Here is a 21,860-nt window from a genome sequence, read left to right as displayed (position 1 = left end):
ATTCTGGCTCAATAGATATTTTATAATAATAATAATAACCACTGCGGCGCACAACCTGATCCATAATATATAGTCGACTACGCTCACTGGGGGTGTACAGACTCCGGAGGGGTTCCTACAGCCCGAGTGTCATACCGCTGCGGCGCGCAGCCCGATCCAATATATATAATTGTGGCGTACAGCCCGATCCATATGTATATCGATGTGGCGTGCAGCCCAATCGACGTGCAGCCCGATCCATAATATATATATATATATATATATATATATATATATATAATCATCACCATTAGGTCATTAACCTCTCTCAGTCATTAACCTCACGGCCACTCGGGCATATCGGTGAAAATCAAGGAAACTCAGCCCAAACAGTTTTCATGTATTAAGAAGTAGGGTAATGAAACCAGATTAAACAGTAATAGGTAAAATATGACTGAGGATATGCTTTCAAATCAAAACAGTATGAGAAAAGTAGTAAAATACCCCTAAGGGTCTAAACAGTTCGGCACAAAGGCCCCAAACATGGCATTCAACCCAAGTTAACAAACCAATTTCTAAAACACATGGATTTCATATACAATATATCAAAATGTGCAACTATGCAGACACCACGGGACAGACCAAGTCACAATCCCTACGGGTGCACGCCCACACGCCTGTCACTTAGCATGTGCGTCACCTTGTTTGTCAAAAATAGTACGAAATTTCGGGGTTTCATACCTTCAGGTCTAGATTTACAATCATTACTTACCTCAAACCGGATGAAATACTACTCCTCGATGCCCTTGCCTCTCGACTCGGCCTCAACCCACGAATCTATCCAAAATCAGAATCATAACATCAATATATGCTAAGGGAACAAAGCCCATGCGAAAATAATCAAATTACATCAAGAAATACCGAAATTGGTCAAACCCAACCCCCGGGCCCACGTCTCGGAATTTGATAAAAATCAAATCAATAGAATCTATATCCTCCCACGAGTCAGTACGTACCAAGAACATCAAAATCGGACCTCAAATGGTCCCTAAAATCCCCAATTTACACTCTCCAATTTCAAGACCTAATCTCCCAATTTTAGGCTTTAAATCCCACTAATTTCATGACTAAATAGTTAGAAATCATCATAGAATCGAGTATTGAGTTCAAAAATATTACCTCCAAGTGTTTCCCTTTGAATCCCTCTTCAATCCTCTCAAAAAGCTTCAAATCCGGCCAACAATGGTGAGAAATGACCTAAAAATTGCGAAGATGGCTATTTAAACATCTGCCTAGGCATTAATTCCTTCTTCGCGAATGCGGTGAAAGCCTCGCATTTGCGAAGAATAAAAATTCCACTGCTCAAAATCCTCTTTCGTGAACGCAAGCTCCATCTCGCGAACGCGAATCTTCAGCTGCCTAGGCCATCGCGAACGTGACACCTCCAACGCGAACACGAAGAACAAACTTCTGGGGGGGGTACAGCTGCTCCACTTTCCTCTTCGCGAATGCGTCCAAATCCTCACGTTCGCGGTCCTTTCACTGGACATACCTTCGCGAACGCGAAGAACAATTTTTCTGCAACAAAATACTAGAAAATCTGCAACTCTCCAAAACGAAGAATTGGTCCATTAACCACCTGAAACTCACCCAAGGCCCTCGGGACCTCAACCAAACATGCCAATACATCCCATAACATCATTCAAACTTGTCCCAACCTTTGGAACACTCAAAACAATATCAAAAAATCAAATCTTCCTCAGATTCAAGCCTAAAAATTCCAAAACTTCCAAATTCCGTTTTCGATCAAAAAGTCTATACAACCTCGTCCGAATGACCTGAAATTTTGCACAACGTCGAAAATGACACAACGGACCTACTCCAATTCCCGGAATTCCATTCCGACCCCTATATCAAAATCTCCACTAGCAACCGGAAAAAGCCAAAATTCCAATTTCACCAATTGAAGCCTAATTCTACCCCGGACCTCCAAAATACATTCCGATCATGCTCCTAAGTCCCAAATCACCTAACGAATCTATCCGAACCATCAAAATTCACATCTGAGACCTTTTTCATATAAGTCAATATCTGGTTGACTTTTTCAACTTAAGATTACCCCAAAAGAGACTAAGTGTCTCACTCCTCTACAAAACCACTTCGAACCCGAACCAACCAACCTGATACCATATAATACAGCTGAACAAGATATAAAGAAGTAGAAATGGGGGAAACAGAGCGGTAACTCATGAAACGATTGGCCGGATCGTTACAACTTATGTCAAACCATAACTCCACCTTCACATCAATGTATATTAACTCCATACTTCTTTAAGCACAATTACATCAGGAGTCACCACTATCAAGGAATATTTTTTATAGCAATACAACTATTTTTTTGGGCAAAATACCTTGAACCCCTTAAACTTTACACGGATTATTAGTTACAGCCTTAAACTATTCGTGGTCTTAATTACCCCCTCAACTTGGCCTTTTGAGAGCCATTACCCCCTTGGAATCTAATGTGCCAAAGAATGTGAGTGCACTCGCCTGCCACTTGGATTTTTCTTGTATATGTGGCATTTTTTTAGAAAATAAAATATATTTTTACCTTTTTAAGTATGTTATTTCTTTAGATAATTTTTTCGAATACAATTTATAATAAAACTTGGATAGAACTACATTATTTAGGCTAAATATTTTTATTTGGCTAAAAATAATAAAGTTTTAGTTAATTTTTTTGAATTTGACCTAAATTTAAAGATTTATACAATTGAAATAATAGTCAAGGCATCTAAAAAGTTATAAAAAATATATAGTTTGAAATTAATTATTTAGGCTATAATTTTTTATATAGATCTAATTTATGGTTCTCTAAGAATATATTTGTTAGTTTGTATGAGTCCACCAAACAGTAGAGTACCTGGTCCTCTACGAGATTCTGCTGAGAATGCTAATAAACTGTAAGTAAATGAGACAAGGGATTTTTACGTGGAAAAATCCCACACTAGGGGACCAAAAACCACGACTTACACCTGTAGGCTTTCAACTTCACTAATTTGTAAAAACCTATTACAAGCCACTTTGTAATAACTCCATTACAAAAGATTCAACTCAACTAACTTGTGGTCTTACCACAAGCCACTTTGTGACTCCCTAGTTACAAAAACTTTCACTAACTTGTGATGCTCTCGCCACAAGCCACTTTGTCACTCTACAGTTACAAAGGCTTTTGCTTATGACTAGACCTAGTCACAACATAAACTCAAAGAGTTTACGAATTTTACAAGAAGATTCCTAAACAACGCTTCTAGCTAAGCAATTTAAGAAATACAATAAGTATAATAACAAAGTTACAACTCAACTAAGGACAACAAAATACTAACTTTACGAACTGGTCTGTAGTAGCGTTCAACTTTGTTCTTCAAGCTCGTGAGAATTGATTTCTCTATTTTTGCAAAAGGCTTGAATGAGAAACTCTAACATTCAAGTGATGTTTCAATATAAACTCATTGTTGGTACACCTTGATCACATCACTTGAAATGATGTGAGCATTTTAGTTGGTTAAGGAATGAGTAGGTGCTGGAAACAGTAAAGTGCGGCAGAAACAGTGCAGGTGGTCACTTCGTTTCTAGTTGTGTCCAATTGATTTTGTACTGGTATGAGGGAACCACAAGGGTATCAGGTCCTTGTTTGGATTCCTAGCTCCTGAAGCTGTAGCAGTTCACATTTAGCTGGAATTCGTTAAACTTGTAGTATAATCCAAGTGGGTCAGGGCCCTTATCCGGTTCTTAACAGTAAGTTTGTTAGATCATTAAAACATAAGGCAGCGACATTTAAAACCTATCAATTTTTTCCTTTTTGATGATGACAAACGTAACATCGATAATGTGGATTTAGAGCAGTGAGAACCAGATTAAGTAACAGGAGAACACAAGTTTCACAATTAGTTCCCTTTGACTTTATGCCTTCCTTATTTCTCATTTTTAACTACTACACATTTTTGAGAACCAGATTAAGTAAAAGTTTCAAAATTAGTTCCCCCTGACTTTATTCCCCTTTTTGGCATCATTAAAAAGGCATAAATAGATAAACAACATAAAGAAGTCTAGCCGAGCTAACTCGTGCCACATATGTGCACACAACATGATAGAGAAGAGAAACGTAGAAATTAAGCATTGAGATAATAAAAGAGGATAGATTTGATATTGATGAAAATTTTATATGCCTTTGCTTAAAAAGCAAAGGCAACATTGGACTGTTAAGACGGGAGCAACACTCTTTCATCCCAACCACATCAAAAAAAGAAAACAAAACATCTACCAAACAAGAAAAACTTTAAAAAACATTTCCAGAAACTGGTTACTGAAGGGGTACTTAGGGGGAACTAGGAGTAAAGGGCTTGGAAGCCGCAGCAAGTGTTTGGAGAACAAGGTCTATTCGGGCATTGGCCGACTTTTTCTCATTGAGCAGTTCTACTTTCAGGTTCTCTACTTGCGCCCTGAGATCATTATTCTCCTTTGTCAAACGAGCTACTTCATCATTTGATGCCGGAACCCCTTGGGCTTGTTGACCTTCCAAGATAGCATTCCTGGCCTTCAACCGATGAATTTCCTCAACTGCACTGTTCTGAGCATTAATAAGCTGTGAGACGGTTGATATACTTCCGACCCCCCCCCCCTAATTCTTTTCTATGCACTCGCATTCTTCCAAAGTTGTTTGTGAGAAAGTATGCTTCTTAGTCCCTATATTGCCTGGCCCCAGTGGCACTTCAAAGAATTTAAACACTCGCGTAAGCAAGAACCCATAGGGAAGGCCATGATTACCATCTTTAAAGGTAGCAACCTTTTGCATGTGTTCAATCATAATAGTAGGAAGACCCACAGGAGTAAAGCTATCCAGTTGCTTCATCAAGAACAGGTCAAACTTAGAAGTCACTAACCTCCTCTCAGCTCGAGGTAATAGAACTTTGTTAACCAATTCGAACAGCAGCTGATAGACCATGAGTAGTGCTTTCTTATGTATTTAGTCCCCCTTCTGGTTTGCATTGGCTTTTACCACGGCATTTCTGAAGTTAAACTGACACACATCCTTTACACTGGACACACCAGTTGTAGGAACTTTAAAAATCTCTCCAAGCAACTTTACATCGAACACGATGTCCACTCCATTCACTACAGCACAGATATGGTCTGTCTCAACGGGAAAGAGGCTAGTAAAGAAGCTTTGTACCTCATCCTCATATACCTTAGGTGCATTTATTTGGAATAGATGTGCCCATAGTTGAAATTTGACCATTTCAAGAATTTGTCGCATACCAACCATCTCATAGATTGCTCGGTCAAAAGTATGACCCAGCAGAACCTTTTAGTGCCTCAGGCGTTCTGAGCCGAGGCTGACTTCATTTTTTATCCTCTTCACAGAACCAGGTTCCTGAACAATTTCAGACTTGTATTTGCTGGACTTCGCACCACTTAATTTCCCTTTTCCCTTGGATTTGACCAACACATCCTCATCAGACATCGAGAACTCACTTACCACCTTCTTCAACTTTGAGATAGAGGTTGACCCTTTCTCTATTGAAGTAGACTGCTTCTTTTTCTGAGACCGTCTAACCATTGAACCAGGTTCATCTGGGGTTTCCTCTTACACCTCTACCACAGGAATCCCTTTATCACTTACGGGTACACCATCTTTCACCAGCTTCCTCCTTTGCTTTTCACTAATTTTTCTGCTCTTTTGAAGGGCACAGTCGTAGGCCTCCTTAGCTTGCAATCTAGTAGTAGGTCATTTGGTGGAGGCCTCAGGAGTGGATACAACCCTCCGCTTAACTATGAACGCATCATAAGCTATGTTATCTAGATCCTCCTCATCACTGGACCTCATCCCAGGTACCTGTATGTCCAAAGGCACAATAGAGAATGCAGGAGCAGAACTGTCCTGGTCATGAGAATCCTGACCTGGGTCCTCCGGAGAGGGATCACGTTCCTTATGTGAGGGTCGAGTAGCTTCTGCTAGTGCAGCACCTTTAGCAGTTACAATAGCCCCTTCATCCCCCACACCTTGTACCTTATTTTTCTGAGAGATGATCTCATACAGTACACCATCAGCAGACACCATAAAGACGGTTACAAAATTCTCTTCCTCAATTGGCACTACTGCCACCACGAAATCAGTAGCAACAATGGCAGAACCCTCTATGACCTCAGGATTTTGACCTTATTCTCTACTTGGTCTTTGACTAGTGGGATTCTCAGAAGATGGAGAGAACGGATCAACAATTTTAGTGGTTTCTGAAATATAGAGAGACGGAGAATATGGGTGAGGTGTGATTTCAGCGAGAAGGGTAAGAGTGGGTAAGGAAGGCTCAGTAAAGATGGAAATCTCTATGGGTTTATTAATAGCAGGTATGACTGAGGCAGGGAGATCGTAGTTTGTCTCAGCCATTGAAAAAATGGTGTGAAAATGCTTTGGGAAGTTCTAATGGAAGACTTATGGTTAGTGAGAACAGAAAAGGGTTTTTTATGAGGAGAGGATAATTATGAAGAGAGAGGAATAGGCACCGATTCTGAAACGGAAGCTGGGCGTAGAGAAGTGCAACGTTTCGAAGGGAAATGGAATGATTTGAAGTGAAGAGATGTGACATCAGGATCTGAAATGTTGAATGACATGACAATTGTGTTTTGTATCTTTTTAAGACGTGTATTAAAGGATGCACAGAACTACTAACCTTTGGTACAAGAACCAGGTTCTTGACCTGTTATTTGAAAATATTAATCCTCGTTTATTATCCATGCACTGCATCTACAGCTTCTATACTTATCATGAGTGTTTACCTGCAACGGTATTGAAGTGAGTTAGATAGAGCTAGAAAACACTTTTAGCCAGTTTTCCTTGAAGATGATTTTCATAGCCAAATAATGGGGAATCGGGTTCTTAATTGGGCTTTAAAAGCCCCAACTTCACTCTGTTTCTTTCAAAATGTTCCCTACTTAATGCCTTGGTAAAGATGTCTGCAATTTGATCTTCTGTGCTACAAAACTTCATGCATATCAATCCTTTCTCCACATTGTCCCTCAGAAAGCGATGCCTCACATCAATATGCTTGGTCCTTTTGTGTTGAACTGGATTCTTGGCCATGTTGAGTGCACTTGTGTTATCACATAGAAGGGGAACACTCTCAATGAGTACCCCAAAGTCCTTCAGTTGTTGCGTGATCCACAAAAGTTGTGCACAGCAGGATGTTGCGGCTACATATTCTGCCTCAGCTATTGAAGATCCACTGAGTTTTGCTTTCTTGTGCCCCAAGAGATGAGACATGAACCTAGGAAATGAGCCATTCCAAAAGTGCTCTTCCTGTCTACAAGATAACTTGTATAGTCTGTATCAGCATATCCAATGAGGTTAAAACTGTCACTCGTGGGATAATAAAGGACCAGGTCCTGTATTCCTTTAAGATATCTCAGAATTCTTTTGGCTGTCTTCAAATGAGATTCCTTGGGATTTTATTGAAACCTTGCACATAGCCCCACACTGAAGACAATATCAGGTCTACTAGCAGTAAGATAGAGAAGAGACCCAATAATGCCTCTATACATGGTTTGATTCACAAGAGACCCTACTTCATCCATGTCTAATCGAGTGGTCGTAGCAATGAGAGTGTCTATGACTTTTGATGCTTCCATGTCAAACCTCTTAAGAGCTCTCTGATGTATTTTTGCTGATAAATGAATGTACCCTTTGGGGACTATTTTACTTGAAGACCCAAGAAGAAGTTCAGCTCCCCCATCATACTCATTTCAAACTTACTTCCCATGAGTTTTACAAATTCCTCACACAGAGAATTAGTTGTTGCTCCAAAAATGATATCATCAACATATACCTGAACAATGAGCATGTTCCTTCCCCGTTTCTTTAGAAATAGGGTGTTGTCAATTTTCCCTCTTTTAAAGATATTTTCTAAGAGGAACTTTGACAGCCTTTCATACCAAGCTCGAGGAGCCTGCCTTAGCCTGTACAATGCTTTGTCCAGTTTAAAAACATATTCAGGGTGTTCATGACATTCAAACCCCGGAGGTTACTTCACATAGACTTCTTCCTTAAGAAGTCCATTCAAAAATGCACTTTTGACATCCATTTGGAACAAGGTGAATTTCATATGAGATGCAAAAGCAATTAGAATTCTAATAGCTTCCATGCGAGCGACTGGAGCAAACGTTTCATCATAGTCAATCCCTTCCTCCTGATTGTAGCCTTGAACCACTAGCCTGGCCTTGTTCCTTATGGTAATTCCATGTTCATCAAGCTTGTTTCTGAATATCCACCTGGCTCCTATAATGGTTCGATCTGAGGGTCTGGGTACTAGGTGCCAAACATTGTTCATCTCAAACTGATGTAACTCATCTTGCATGGTTGTAATCCAGTCTGCATCTTTCAAGGCTTCCTTAATGTTCTTGGGTTCTATCTGGGAGAGAAAAGATGAGAAGGCAAGAAAATATTTGGCTCTTGACCTGGTTTGTACTCCGGAATCTAGAGGAGTAATGATGTTCTCCATTGGATGAGAGCTTTGGTGTCTCCAGTTAGGCGTCTGAGGTTCATTTTGAGAGGATGTGGGTACGTTTGGCTGGTTTTCCAGCGTTCTTCTCTCAGGTGCTAGTGGAGTTCCTTGAACTGCATCAACCACTCTTTATTCAGCTTCAGTGGTTGTAATTAAAGTACTTGGCTCCATTAGAGATGAGGCAGTATTGTCTTCACTCAGCTCTTTTACTTGACTCATCATATCTGCCATTCTGTTTGTCATGTCAATGACTTCACCAGGGACTAGTAAGGGTTCTCCATCTTGATCTTCTTCAACACTCTTCTCACATGATGGATACGACTCATCAAAAATAACATGAACACTTTCCTCAACACATTGAGTCCGCTTATTATATATCTTGTAAGCCTTGCTTTGAGAAGAGTAGCCCAGAAATATTCCTTCGTCACTTTTGGCATCGAATTTACCAAGCTGATCCTTTCCATTGTTGAAAATATAGCATTTGCACCCAAATGTTCTTAGGTGAGTCAGCTTGGGTTTCCTTCCATTCAACAATTCATAGGGGGTTTTGTTCAGAAGTGATCTGATCGTACACCTGTTCACCAAGAGTGTTGACAGCTTCAGCCTAGAAGTTATTTGCAATTCCAGTGTCGATTAGCATTGTTCTTGCCAACTCTTCCAGAGTTTTGTTCTTCCATTCTATTACTCCATTTTGCTGGGGAGTTATGGGAGCTGAGAAGTTGTGAGTGATGCCATTTTCATTGCAGAACTCATCAAATTTGACATTGTCAAATTCTATCCCATGATCTGATCTAATGCATGCGACTCTAGACTCCATCTTTACCTGTATTTTATTCACAAAAGCCACAAACTCCTCAACAGTTTCATCTTTAGTTCTGAGAAACAGAGTCCATGTGAATCTTGAATAGTCATCCACTATCACAAAAATGTATCTTTTTCCTCCTCTGCTTTTCACTCTCATAGGGCCACATAGATCCATATGCAGAAGCTCTAGTGTCTTTGAGGTGCTCACATCACTTTTAGACTTAAAGGAGGACTTCACATGTTTTCCTCTAGCACAGGCATCACAGACCTTTTGCACCTTGAATTTTGACATGGGCAGACCATGGACCAGGTCCTTCTAAATTAGTTTGTTCAGAAGGGAAAAACTTGTGTGGCCCAGTCTTCTGTGCCATAGTTCAGTATCATCATCAACAACTTTCAAACAACTCAGATCACCACTTTGTAAGGACTCGAAATCAGCAACATAGATATTCTTGTATCTTTTGGCCACAAGTACCACTTCACCAGTTACCAGATTGGTGACTGTTTATATTTTGGACAAGAATTCCACATTGTTTCCTTTATCACATATTTGAGAGACACTCAAGAGACTGTACTTAAGGCCATTGACATAGTATATATTTTCAATAGAATGAGTGAGTGACTTCCCGACTTTTCCAACTCCAAGAATTTAACCCTTTATCCCATTGCCAAAGGATACACTCCCTCCTTGCAGGGCTTTTAGTGAAAGAAAGTCCATGGTGTTCCCAGTCATGTGCTTTGAACACCCACTATCCATGAACCATTGGTGACCGCTTCCTTTCATTGTTCCCTGTACAAGGAGATTAAGAGTTAGTTTTAGGAACCCAATCAAGTTTGGGTCCCTTGTAGTAGGTAAGAGGATGAATAAGAGCTATCTTAGTCCATGCAGGTAATGTGCGTTTTTTGTGAGTGGAACTTGGTCCCTTTTTTGTAGTCATCTTTTCAGCGAACACTTTGTTTTTCTGAGCAAATTGATCCCTGGCCTGGCAATTTTCTTTGAAGTGCCTATTTTTCCTACATTGGGTACAAAGCCAGTTATCAGAGACAGTGACGTACTTGTTGTGAGGGTTGTAAGAAGTTTTTTCCCTTTGGAACCCTATTCCCTGCCTATTTCCACCATTATTAGTGTGCATGGCAGTAATAGCTTCTGAGGACCATATCCACTTTAAGGACTTTTCAAGACCATTCTTTACTCTTTCCAGATCAGTTTTGAGGTGCTTATTTTTTTCAATTTCAACACACATCCTAGTTCGCATAGCTATCACCTCATTTTCAAGCCTAATGTGTTCCTTACTGGCTATCTCCTTTCCTTTTCTAGAACTTTTAGGTTTTGACTTAGTCCGTGGTTTCATTATTGTTTCCCTTAGGTCTGTAATTATTGCCAAAAGATCATTTTTTTCTTTTCTGAAGTTTTCAATGGTTTCCTTATGGTCAATAACTACAGCCACTAAGTCATCTCTAGTTTGTTCAGATTCTCCTAGTTCTAAGGTCAAAGAATCCCTATCCTCCACAAGACTATGATAGGCATCAATTAATACATGAGCTAAAGACATGAGTTTTTTTGGAGAATAGGATTTCAAATTTCTCTGAACATCCCTGAAATTTACCTCTTTGTTGTCATCGTCTTCATTATCATCTGATTGGGCCATCAAAGCAAAAGTTGAGTCATATCCAGTTTCCTTGCCTTCAGCTGCCATCATGGAACTATTACTAGCATCAAGTTCATCTTTAGATTCACCAGAGGAACCCCCACACGCTGCAAGAGCTTATTTCACCATATTGTCAGCAGATCTTTTTCTCTTGAAGTCCTTGAAAGGAACCGAGTTCCTCTTAGTTGTTTTCTCATGGTTGTTCTTGGAGAATTCTTGATTCAAGAGAGGACAATCTTTCATGAAGTGTCGAGGCTTCCCACACTTATGACAAAGATCATAGTTTTTTGGTTTGTTAGAGCTGCCCCTTTTTAGCATTTCTCCATTTCTTCTGACCATCTTCTGAAATCTTTTGGTTAAGTAAGTCATATCACTGTCTTCCTCACTTGAGTCATTGTTATCATCTTTGAGTACAAGGTTCTTTTCCTTCTTTGGTTCTCTTCTTTCACTGTCTATCTTCCTCTTCATCTCGTAGGTCTTCAGATTTCCAATAAGCTCTTTTATGGTCAGCTCCTGCAAGTCTTTTGATTAAGTAATAGCATTCACCTTGCTTTCCCATGGGCTAGGCGGAATATTGAGGATTTTCCTCACTAGCTTGTTTGTAGGAATGATTTCGCCAAGTGAGTGTAACTCATTTATGATGGGAGTGAATCTTGTATACATATCTTGAATAGATTCATCGCCATTCATCCTGAAGAGTTCATACTCGGTGGTGAGCATATCGATCTTAGATTGTTTTACTTGGGTAGTTCCCTCATGAGCTGTTTGCAAAGCTTCCCATATCTCCTTAGCAGTGTCGCAAGCGGAAATTCTATTATATTCTTTAGGTCCTATTCCATACACCAGAATCTTCTTAGCACGAAAATTCTTCTCCACAGCTTTCCTATCTGCGTTAGTGTATTATTTACTGGTTTTTGTCATTGAAAATAGGAGTTCTTCCAGTACCTTTATTGGAACATAAGGACCATCACATATGATATCCCATAACTCAGAATCCTCAGCCATGATAAAATCATGTATTCTTATTTTCCACCACCCATAGTATTGTCCATTGAACCTGGGTGGTCGGTATGTAGATTGACCTTCTTCAAAATTTGGTGGAGCATCCATAAGGATCCTTCCTAGGTGTTAGCCTGATAGGAGGAACCTGCTCTGATACCAATTGTTAGTTTGTATGAGTCCACCAAACAGTAGAGTACCTGGTCTTCTATGAGATTTTGCTGAGAATGCTAATAAACTGTAAGTAAATGAGACAAGGAATTTTTACGTGTAAAAATCCCACACAAGGGGACCAAAAACCATGACCAACACCTGTAGGCTTTCAACTTCACTAACTTGTAAAAACCTATTACAAGCCACTTTGTAATGACTCCATTACAAAGAATTCAACTCAACTAACTTGTGGTACTTTTAACACAAGCCACTTTGTGACTCCCTAGTTACAAAGACTTTCACTAACTTGTGATGCTCTCACCAAAAGCCAATTTGTCACTCTACAGTTACAAAGGTTTTTGCTTATGACTAGACCTAGTCACAACATAAACTCAAAGAGTTTACGGATTTTACAAGAAGGTTCCTAATCAACGCTTCTAGCTAAGCAATTTAGGAAATACAATAAGTACAATAACAAAGTTACAACTCAACTGAGGACAATAAAATACTGACTTTAGGAACTGGTCCGTAGTAGCGTTCAACTTTGTTCTTCAAGCTCGTGAGAATTGATTTCTCTATTTTTACAAAAGGCTTGAATGAGAAACTGAAACATTCAAGTGACGTTTCAATATAAACTCATTATTGGTACACCTTGATCACATCACTTGAAATGATGTGAGCACTTTAGTTGGTCAAGGAATCAGTGGGCGTTGGAAACAGTGTCGTGCGGCAGAAACAGTGCAGGTGGTCACTTCGTTTCCAGCTGTGTCCAATTGACTTTGTACTGCTATGAGGGAACCACAAGGGTATCAGGTCCTTGTTTGGAGTCCTAGCTCCTAAAGTTGTAGCAGTTCACATTTAGCTAGAATCCGTTAAACTTGCAGTATAGTCCAAGTGGGTCAGGTTCTTTATCTGGTTCTTAACAGTAAGTTTGTTAGATCATCAAAACATAAGGCAAGGACATTTAAAACCTATCAATATTTTATACAAATTTTACTTGAAAAAGAAAAAACACACAGTTGAAATAAATAGTCGTTGCATCGAAAGAAGAAATAAAAAGAGTGTACGATTTCTTCAACTGTGGATTTTTATTTTGTGTAATCTTTTTATTTCTTCTTTGATGCAATGACTATTTATTTCAACTGTGTATTTTTACTTTTTCAAGTAAAATCTGTAAAAAATATATATATATATTTTTAGAGCATCATAATTTAGAGCTATATAAAAAATTATAGCCAAAATAATTAATTTCAAACTATGTATGTTTTTTATAACTTTTTAGATGCCTTGACTATTCATTTTATTTATATAAATCTTTATTTTCAGGTCAAATTCAAAAAAAAGATTAACTAAAAGTTTATTATTTTTAGCCAAATAAAAAAAATTAGCCTAAATAATGTAGTTTTATCCAAGTTTTATCATAAATCGTTCGAAAAAAATTATCTAAAGAAGTAAAATACTTAAAAAGGTAAAAATATATTTTATTTTCAAAAAATGCCACATATACAGGAAAAATCCAGGTGGCAGGCGAGTACACTCAGACTCTTTGCCACATCAGCGTCTAGGGGGTAATGACTCTCAAAAGGCCAAGTTGAGGGAGGTAATTAAGACCACAAACAGTTTAAGGCTGTAACTAATAATCCATGTCAAGTTTAAGGGGGTTTTAAGGTATTTTGCCTTCTTTCTTTTCAATTCAAGTGGCTCTTACTTTTTCAAAATAATGCACATCTCTCCTTATTCCATTAGTCCCATTCAAAAGCCAAACCAACCACCCCACACCAATTTTATTCCAATTCAAGTGCTCATGAGAGGTGAAAGGTTCAAGTATATGGTAATTCAAACAAATGGGAAGACTTGTAATGTGGTTGCCAAAGAAATAGGATTACATGCTCAAAAAGGGTTAATTACGATACATAACACTTATGCGGGTAATATATATATATATATATGGCTCAACAGAGAAACGCCTATATCACTTTCAAGACAGAACAAATCTACTATTTCTCTTTGCAAACACATGGGGCAAGTTCCAGACATCAAATGCAATGCACAGAATGACACACAAATCTTAACACACATGGCACATAACTCACACAGTATTGAACTCATCAAAATACTCTAATCACAGCAGTTAAGCAAAATTAAGATCATACAATTTAAGGTACTTATACAAGAGTTAAAAACTGAGTCTAAGTGTCACAACCAAAGTACTCGCTATTCTCAAGGCATATCAAAGTCAGGAGATATTTCTCCACTTCAATTCATAGCACAATGGCTCCTACTCCTAATAAAAAAATAAACTACACCCGATTCAAATAAAACAATTGGAAAAAACCGCTGCACAAAGAAAAACCAAGGAGGAATTACTGCACTACCTACAAAAAAAAAATTTGTCTTTTTTTCTTTCGACTTAAATCCCTCAAGAAAACTATTGACTGAGATCTATCGTCGGAAAAGTTTAATTTTTTTTTTCTTTTTTCGATTTTTCTTAAAAGAAGCTCTTAAAATGAGCTATACTACACAATTACGAAAACAAAAACAAGAAGTTAATATTTTTCTAACACACTACTCCTAATTATCCATAGAAATTCTCTCATCCCACATTAAAAGAGTGTAGTGTCTCCAATACACAAATAAAACAAAACAATAACGAGGGTGGACAAGAAACTCCCTGAAAGGCCAAAGGCCGAAGCAATAGCAACTCATGGGTACTCAGACTTCGCCCAGGTATGATCTTTTGTGTGGGCACCCCACACTTAGTTCTCACCATCTAGCTCGCTTTAGCACACTTCCTCTGGATTTAACAGGTGTCTGATTTAACGTCGCGGCACGACTTGAGCCCTTTTTTCCTCCAACTCAAACTTATAAATTGTACCCTTAACATGGCATTCAGTCTGCGGCTATGATCCAGTGGTGGGGCTATAAGTATAACCAGGTCAAGTAATAAATTTTTCACTTCTCAACCTTTAGATGAGGGATTTAATTCTGTTTCTCCGGCACGATGAATTCAAGAATGTAAGCACCCCGTTCCTCATCCATTGGTTCCTCCAAGGGCTCAGATGACTCGATTTTCATGTTATCATCCAAACACAATGTTGAAAAATGTATGGAATAAGGACCAGTATACCCCAACGCTAGAATTACGACACTATTTACGTCCTCATATGTATACACATTAGAGTCTTCAAATATAATATTATCTACTCCTCATATGACTCTAGAGTGATTTCATCAACATGGACATCATCAATAAAACTATGGTCGAATGATTGACTCTCCACTTTTAGCTCCTCAATTTGGCGTATAAGCTCCTTTTCAGTTTTACACAACTCAGAACTATTTTGTTGGGCGTTCGACGCATCAACCTTTGCAATCAATTGAGCCCTCAAGTCGTGAATAACAGTGCCAAATTTTTTGTTCTCTTGTCCCAGTTCAGCTCTCCCTTCTATTAAGTCTTTTATCCCATCTGTAATTTTCTCACGTTGAGCTTCATATATTTCTAATCGTTCAGCTTGTTCCATTAGCTAGGTTTGGCTCAAAATCTCCTCTTTTTTGAAAATTTCCTCTAGCTGGAACTTACTCTCTTATCAAATTTTAGGCTCTTCCTGACTATCAACTAAGTCTGCAACTTGTTGATCATTAAATGTTGCAGCCCATTCTTCTACTTTGGCCTTCATTCTCTTCATTGTTGCGTTAAGAATTTCCATCTCTTTTCGACGTTCATGAGTTTGCTCCATTAATTGTCTCATCATGTCCATTATATGAGCATCATGTTCAATATCTTCCATATCATTGATCCTATCAAACTCACAAACATTATTAGAAAGATCATAATAAGGGTTCAGAGACAAATATAAAGAATTAGGACAACCATCCTAATGGCCACCTTGACTACTACATATGTTACAAATATTTCACTCATAGGATTGAGATTGTGAGCACAACCTGCTCCTGGGAACATTCTGACAATTTTTCCACTAGTGGGGTCCTTCACAATATGGACAAGGATCGTCAAAGTAAGAATAATCATCATTCAAACAATCTTCATTCCAAGGTGTCATGTCAAAATAAGAAAAGAAAATACTAACTAAATAAAAAAATTAAAAACTTGAACAAAAATCAACTAAAAGCTAAACTTAAATAAATAATCAATTACTAAGTCCTTGGCAACGGCGCCAAAAACTTGTTGGATCCCCAAGTACACGCAAGTATACGTGGCTATCAAGTAATAAAGTGACTCGAAAGCCGAATGTCGAACCCACAGAGACTTAGATTAACCGTTGACTAAGCAAACTAAAATCAATTTAATGTCCAAGATGATCAAAACTTTAACTTTTTTATTACAACTACTATTGTAAAATTTAAACACGTAACCAAGGGAGATATAGATTCCAGGTTGTGGTCGGTTTATCAATCATATTGAGTTCGTAATTACACATGTTAATCCGAATTATCTATGATTGCTAGTTGACCGGATCGTTTATATAAATAGCATGTCCACAATACTATCTGTCTCTCCATAATATATCAACCATATACTCCTATGGTCTTAAATCTATCATGAACGAATATAATAAATGGTATTCAACTAAGTAAGACTGTTAGGTATATTTCTATCCTAACCGCGAAATCTTTCCCCGAGCCACGGGTTCAGAAACAAGATCTCTCTAATTCTACTCTAATCTAAACGTGGCTTTCCCAAGCATAGCATAGATAGTAAATAGAACTCAACTACTGGCGAAATAATTAAGCAATTATGCACAGAATTAGAGAAACGACCAAAGATGATAACTCGAATTAACGGTAATATAATTAATAAACTTCAATATTCATGACAACCACAACCCTAGAACACGAAGTTTACCTCCACATAGTCATGGTAGCAAAATAACAATTCATCCAAAGAAACGTAAAGATTACTAAGTTTGATGGAAGAAAGATAGAATCAGATGAATTCCGGCCTCCACGGAGGCTTCGTGCTCTCCCTAGGTCTAAAGTATGTCAAAAGTCCTCAAAATAACATTTTTATATGTATTTATACCAAGTAGTGTTGGGCCAAGACGAAATCTCCTTTTTCTAGCCGAAATAGAAAAGCTTGCAAACTTATTGCTTTTCATGTGTCGCCCTGTGCGTCGCACTAGTGCTTTTTCCTGTCAGACCAAAAAAACTCAGTTTCTGAACTTTGGAAATTTCTGACATAAAATTACACTAATGCCTCGCACTGTGCGACACAGTGCGTCGTACAGCGCCTCGCACTAGTGCATTTCTTCAGCAGTTGCTTCTTCCTTGAATTTTGACGTCCGGAATTGATACTTGACCCCCAAACACGATCCCGGCTTAATCCCTTGGGCTTTTACTCAGACTTCAAATCTCCAAATAGCTCGAATTCATTCCATAATGTCTACATAGCTCGGAATCACTCCTACAAGGCATAAAAAATGTAATTAGTGCAAAACACTAGCGAGTGAAGGTCAAACTCAATTAAAACATAGTAAATTAGAATATAATAAGCGACTAAAATACGTAATTATAACCTATCATCAGTAGCTGAAAAGATTGGGACTTGGGAGCATACATATTATAAGGTGTGAGAATCTTTTATTGGTGTGGATCCTTTTTAGAGAAAATCGTATAGGCTTAACCCTAAATAGACAATATGACACCATGCTAAAAATATATGTGAGCCGTTTAGCCCCAACATATTACACATCGATTAAGTACCTAAAAGTTGCTATATGTTATTGAACTAGATATTTTTGCCCGTGCTTTAGCATGTGCCGAACAATGTGATCAGAGAAAGTTATTGGGACAATATTATTTGGATGTGTTGCTGTTTAAGTTATGCACTTTCAGTAGAATATAATTGTAGAAAATTATGAGCGCTGTAAGATTTGCATCCGCATTACGTATGTCCATCAATAGTGGCGTTGTGCACTCTTGAAGTAGAAGTTATCCCGTGCATATTTTAGTTCATCTCACAAAAAACTTTTAATTGACTGCCTTATTTCAGGAAAGTGTGAACCACGTTAGAGTTGGCCTAGATTCAGAGTACATCTTACAAAGTTTAGACTTTAACTTTTCACAAGCATATAAAGATTAGTAGTTCAGCAATACCTGATAAAGGAAAGACAACAACTGAGGAGGGGAGGTAGCTGCCCAAGATATGGGAATTCACGTGGTATCCTTCAGTATTTTACTAAACATGGTATGATCTTCTTTAGTTCCTTGAACTTGCAGGTAATTCTTGTTGAAGAGATAGATGCATTAAAACTCAATGTTATTGACGTTTAGAGTTGTATCCATACTATGAAAATATCAATGCTGACTATTATTGACATCAGAATTGTAGCAATAGTTTGAGAAACTTTCATGGAAAAGCCTCCTAGTGAATAACTGTTACATTAAGTTCTAGGTATCTGCAGGCAGAACAAATGACCTCATTAAACTTCACATGGCATGTTTAATATATGTCGTACACCGTGTCTAGGTATATGCCTTGATTAGAAAATGCATAAAAGGTTTTGGCTACTTATTTTTAAACTTCTTGCAACCTAATGTTTGCTTTGGAGTTTGGCTAGTGCAAAACAGTTGATCAACAAAATGGAGGAAGAGAAAGGAAAATAAAGTTTCATACTACTAGAACTATACTTGTCCTAGAGCGTGCCTATAGGAGCCTCTAATTTTAACCCATTTGTCTCCTAAAAGACGTTAAAATTATTTTAGTAGCTTCAGTGGATGAGTGAGAAAATTGGGTTTCGACTAATAATCAACATTAGCAGTAAAGAACAGTTACCTAATTACTGCATTAGATAAGTATAATAACATAGGAAAGAGAAACTAACTTTTACTCTTTTCTGCGTTAGTTTAAAGAAAACTTAGATTTCAGGAGAACCTTCAAAACAACATTGTTATGTAGACCAAAATACAATCAAATAGGACCATTCATCAAGTTTCTGCCACCTTAATTTGAGCTAATTGTCAAGGAATAAGACGCCCCAGCCCAATCCTTTCAGCAAGATGTTAAAATTATTATGTTGAGTCTTACGTATTACCCATCGAAGGATAAGTCCAACCCATCAAGGTCTTCATATAGCCCACTTGAATGTCACAACTAATTTTCTATCAAATCACATAATTAAAATTAAAGTACCTTGTTATTTTAACATTTAAAGTTTTTTTATTGGTGAAAATATTTAAAGTTTTACAAGTTCCTAAATATCGCTCAAGGTGCTTCTGAAAGGACGACTCTACTCAAAACGTCCCCTATGATTAGCACATAAGAATTTTCAATGTTCTATAATGGATGGAAATGATGAAAATTGGTATTTACACAAAGCTCAACTCCTATTCACATCACTTATCCTTTTATTGGTAGATTGGTATCGTCATAAGAACTAACCTCCGACATCATAACATGCACCAAATATGACTAACATTGTAAAGGTTTTATCAACTTTGTTGGAAAGGCAAGAAGTATAAACATATCGGCAGACTTTGTAATTACATCCCAAACAAAATACTGTTAGCCCACAAACAATCCATGCAGGAACTTGTTGTGATGAAATTATACTAATACTTAACAGACAAATATGAACGAGACATATGGTGCCTTAAGGGATCTTAGTTGGTTGAGACTACAGAGAAAAGTAGAGCACATTATTACATAAATATAAAAAGAAAATTATTCGTCTAAAGAACTTCACTCATGTTATGTTGCTATCTTCTTGCAGTCATTTTCCTCATGAACAATACATCAATGTGCCCAAAACCAATATATATATCGTCCACTCCTTTTATTATATACACTATAAGTATATGAATTTCAGTAAATGAAATATCTTGACCATCGCTATCAAAATAAGGGTAACCTGAAAAAATTCTTAGTTTATTGATGAAGCAAAAATTCATTCTCTTCCCTCTTAATATGAGCTGCATGCAGTTTACTATCATGCAGATCATGCATCTAAAAGACAACAGAATACAGTAGTACCTCATAAATCGCAGGGCGAGTCAGTGAATGAATCCATCTCCTACACTAACAATAAATAATAAAACTACTTAGTTTCAGAAGCCACATAACATAAAGAACAACCAAAACGGAAATATCATATTTTAATTGTGCAATGGAAATAGAGAGGCAAGAAGCTCATATACCACAGATATCACAAGTACTGCATCTAATCATCAATGGGTTGACAAACACATAAGAAGGATTGTATTGATACAGATTTCTACTGACCTGGTCGTCAAATGAGACGAAGAGAGAATTAATGAAATTAATTATCTATTTCCTTCGTGTTTAAATAGATCTCCAGACAGAGAGATAGAATGAAAGATTTCAATTAATGATGAATTCCCGATGAAACGACATTAGTAATGCAGCATTGTCAAAATGTAGGGCACCATGAAAGAATTATCCACATTCATTCCCTTCTCTCGAAAAGCTTTGCTTTTTCATATACAAATGAATTTGAAAAGACATCCCATTTAAAGGGTATGCTGCATTTTCAGTGTCATATGTATAGTTACCAAAACATTTTTCAAATGTCCTATATTTGTGTTCTAAGGATAGATGTTTATATCATAAATCACCTACAGAAAAAGAAATATGGAATATGAAATTGTTTAGTTATTTCAGGCATATCGTCAAGCACCTTAGTTGTTCTTCCCTTTAAGTAGAATTTTTTGTCCAGAGGAAATTCAATGTGCTTAGCGTTGTTACAGTTTGTTTACCTGAGAAAAAAAAAATTCATATAAGATTTTGAACAAAATAACCACATGGACACACAGAATCCACCCAAAACAATTTTGATAAAAAGAGGAAAATTACATGTAAATCAACAATTCAAAATCTTATAATGAATTAAGAAGAAAAATAAAGCACAAATTAAAAAATAACTTTATAGAAAAATGAAAATTCTAAATCAATATTCTATAAAAAAATAGAAGAAAAGGTTTACTGCTCACCAAGAAAGAATGGAGGAAAATTTAGCGGAACTCGAAAATCTTCTCTTCCTCCATTTTCAAGCTTTTTGAATCTATTTCGTCTATCATGATTCATGTGCAGAAAAGCCCTAAAGGATAAATAAACAAAACAAATGAACAAATTTGAGTACATTAGAAAAGGCAGATAAAATAAAATGGAAAAGAGTAAACAAACAATAGAAAATCACCAAAGACAAAATACACACAAGGACATTGTAAAACTCAAGGAAAAAATATTTAGTTTGAGAAACTCAACCCACTAATACGAAGAGTGAAAGAATCGAAAAAACCCAAACCAAACTTTCTATTGTCACAGATAGATAGAGGTAGACGATTCTGTATGTAGGAGTATTGGATATGGTTTGACCCTTTCAGTAGATGAGATCAGCCACATTAAAGCCTTTGAAGAAAAACACTTAACAATGCTGCTATATTTAGTCCTTTTTTTTGCACAAAATACGTTTTTACAATTAAAAAAAAAGTTATATTTGTATATAAAACGCAGTATTACTTTAACGGAAAGTTAGCCGTTAAAATTAAATGCAATATTATACTGCGTTTTATTTAAAAATTAATTTATTTTTAAAAAAAACGCAGTATAATACTGCATTTTCTTAAACGCAATATTATAATACGTTTTCCTATAATAAAATATAGGGTACCCTATTTTATTATAGGGAAACGCAGTATAGTACTACGTTTAAGGAAAACACAGAATTATACTGTGTTTCCC

At 37.2% G+C, this 21,860-nt stretch overlaps 1 protein-coding gene and 1 long non-coding RNA gene across 7 annotated transcripts; both read right to left on the bottom strand.

Moving 5' to 3' along the window:
* Positions 1 to 11,107: 11,107 nt before the first annotated feature.
* On the bottom strand, positions 11,108 to 15,217 carry LOC138876141 (uncharacterized). Its single transcript, XM_070155040.1, has 3 exons — positions 15,166 to 15,217; positions 11,582 to 11,877; positions 11,108 to 11,503 (listed from the first exon to the last, which is right to left on the bottom strand). The coding sequence occupies exons 1-3, from the start codon at positions 15,215 to 15,217 to the stop codon at positions 11,108 to 11,110; spliced, it is 744 nt and encodes a 247-aa protein (XP_070011141.1).
* A 1,730-nt stretch (positions 15,218 to 16,947) lies between these two features.
* Positions 16,948 to 21,511, bottom strand: LOC104219011 (uncharacterized). 6 transcript variants are annotated; one of them, XR_011401554.1, is made up of 6 exons: positions 21,384 to 21,511; positions 21,110 to 21,216; positions 20,797 to 20,875; positions 20,297 to 20,381; positions 20,133 to 20,177; positions 16,948 to 17,564 (listed from the first exon to the last, which is right to left on the bottom strand). It is a non-coding gene; the product is annotated as an uncharacterized lncRNA (long non-coding RNA). The 6 variants fall into 6 exon arrangements; XR_709140.2 differs by lacking the exon at positions 20,297 to 20,381 and adding an exon at positions 18,257 to 18,385; XR_709136.2 differs by lacking the exon at positions 20,297 to 20,381 and having other exon boundaries at positions 21,316 to 21,511.
* Positions 21,512 to 21,860: the final 349 nt, after the last annotated feature.

The sequence above is a fragment of the Nicotiana sylvestris genome, chromosome 8 (genome assembly GCF_000393655.2).
Source record: "Nicotiana sylvestris chromosome 8, ASM39365v2, whole genome shotgun sequence".
Lineage (NCBI taxonomy): Eukaryota > Viridiplantae > Streptophyta > Magnoliopsida > Solanales > Solanaceae > Nicotiana > Nicotiana sylvestris.
The sequence above is the reverse complement of the archived record's forward strand: the minus strand, read 5'-3'. Positions and strand labels throughout refer to the sequence as shown.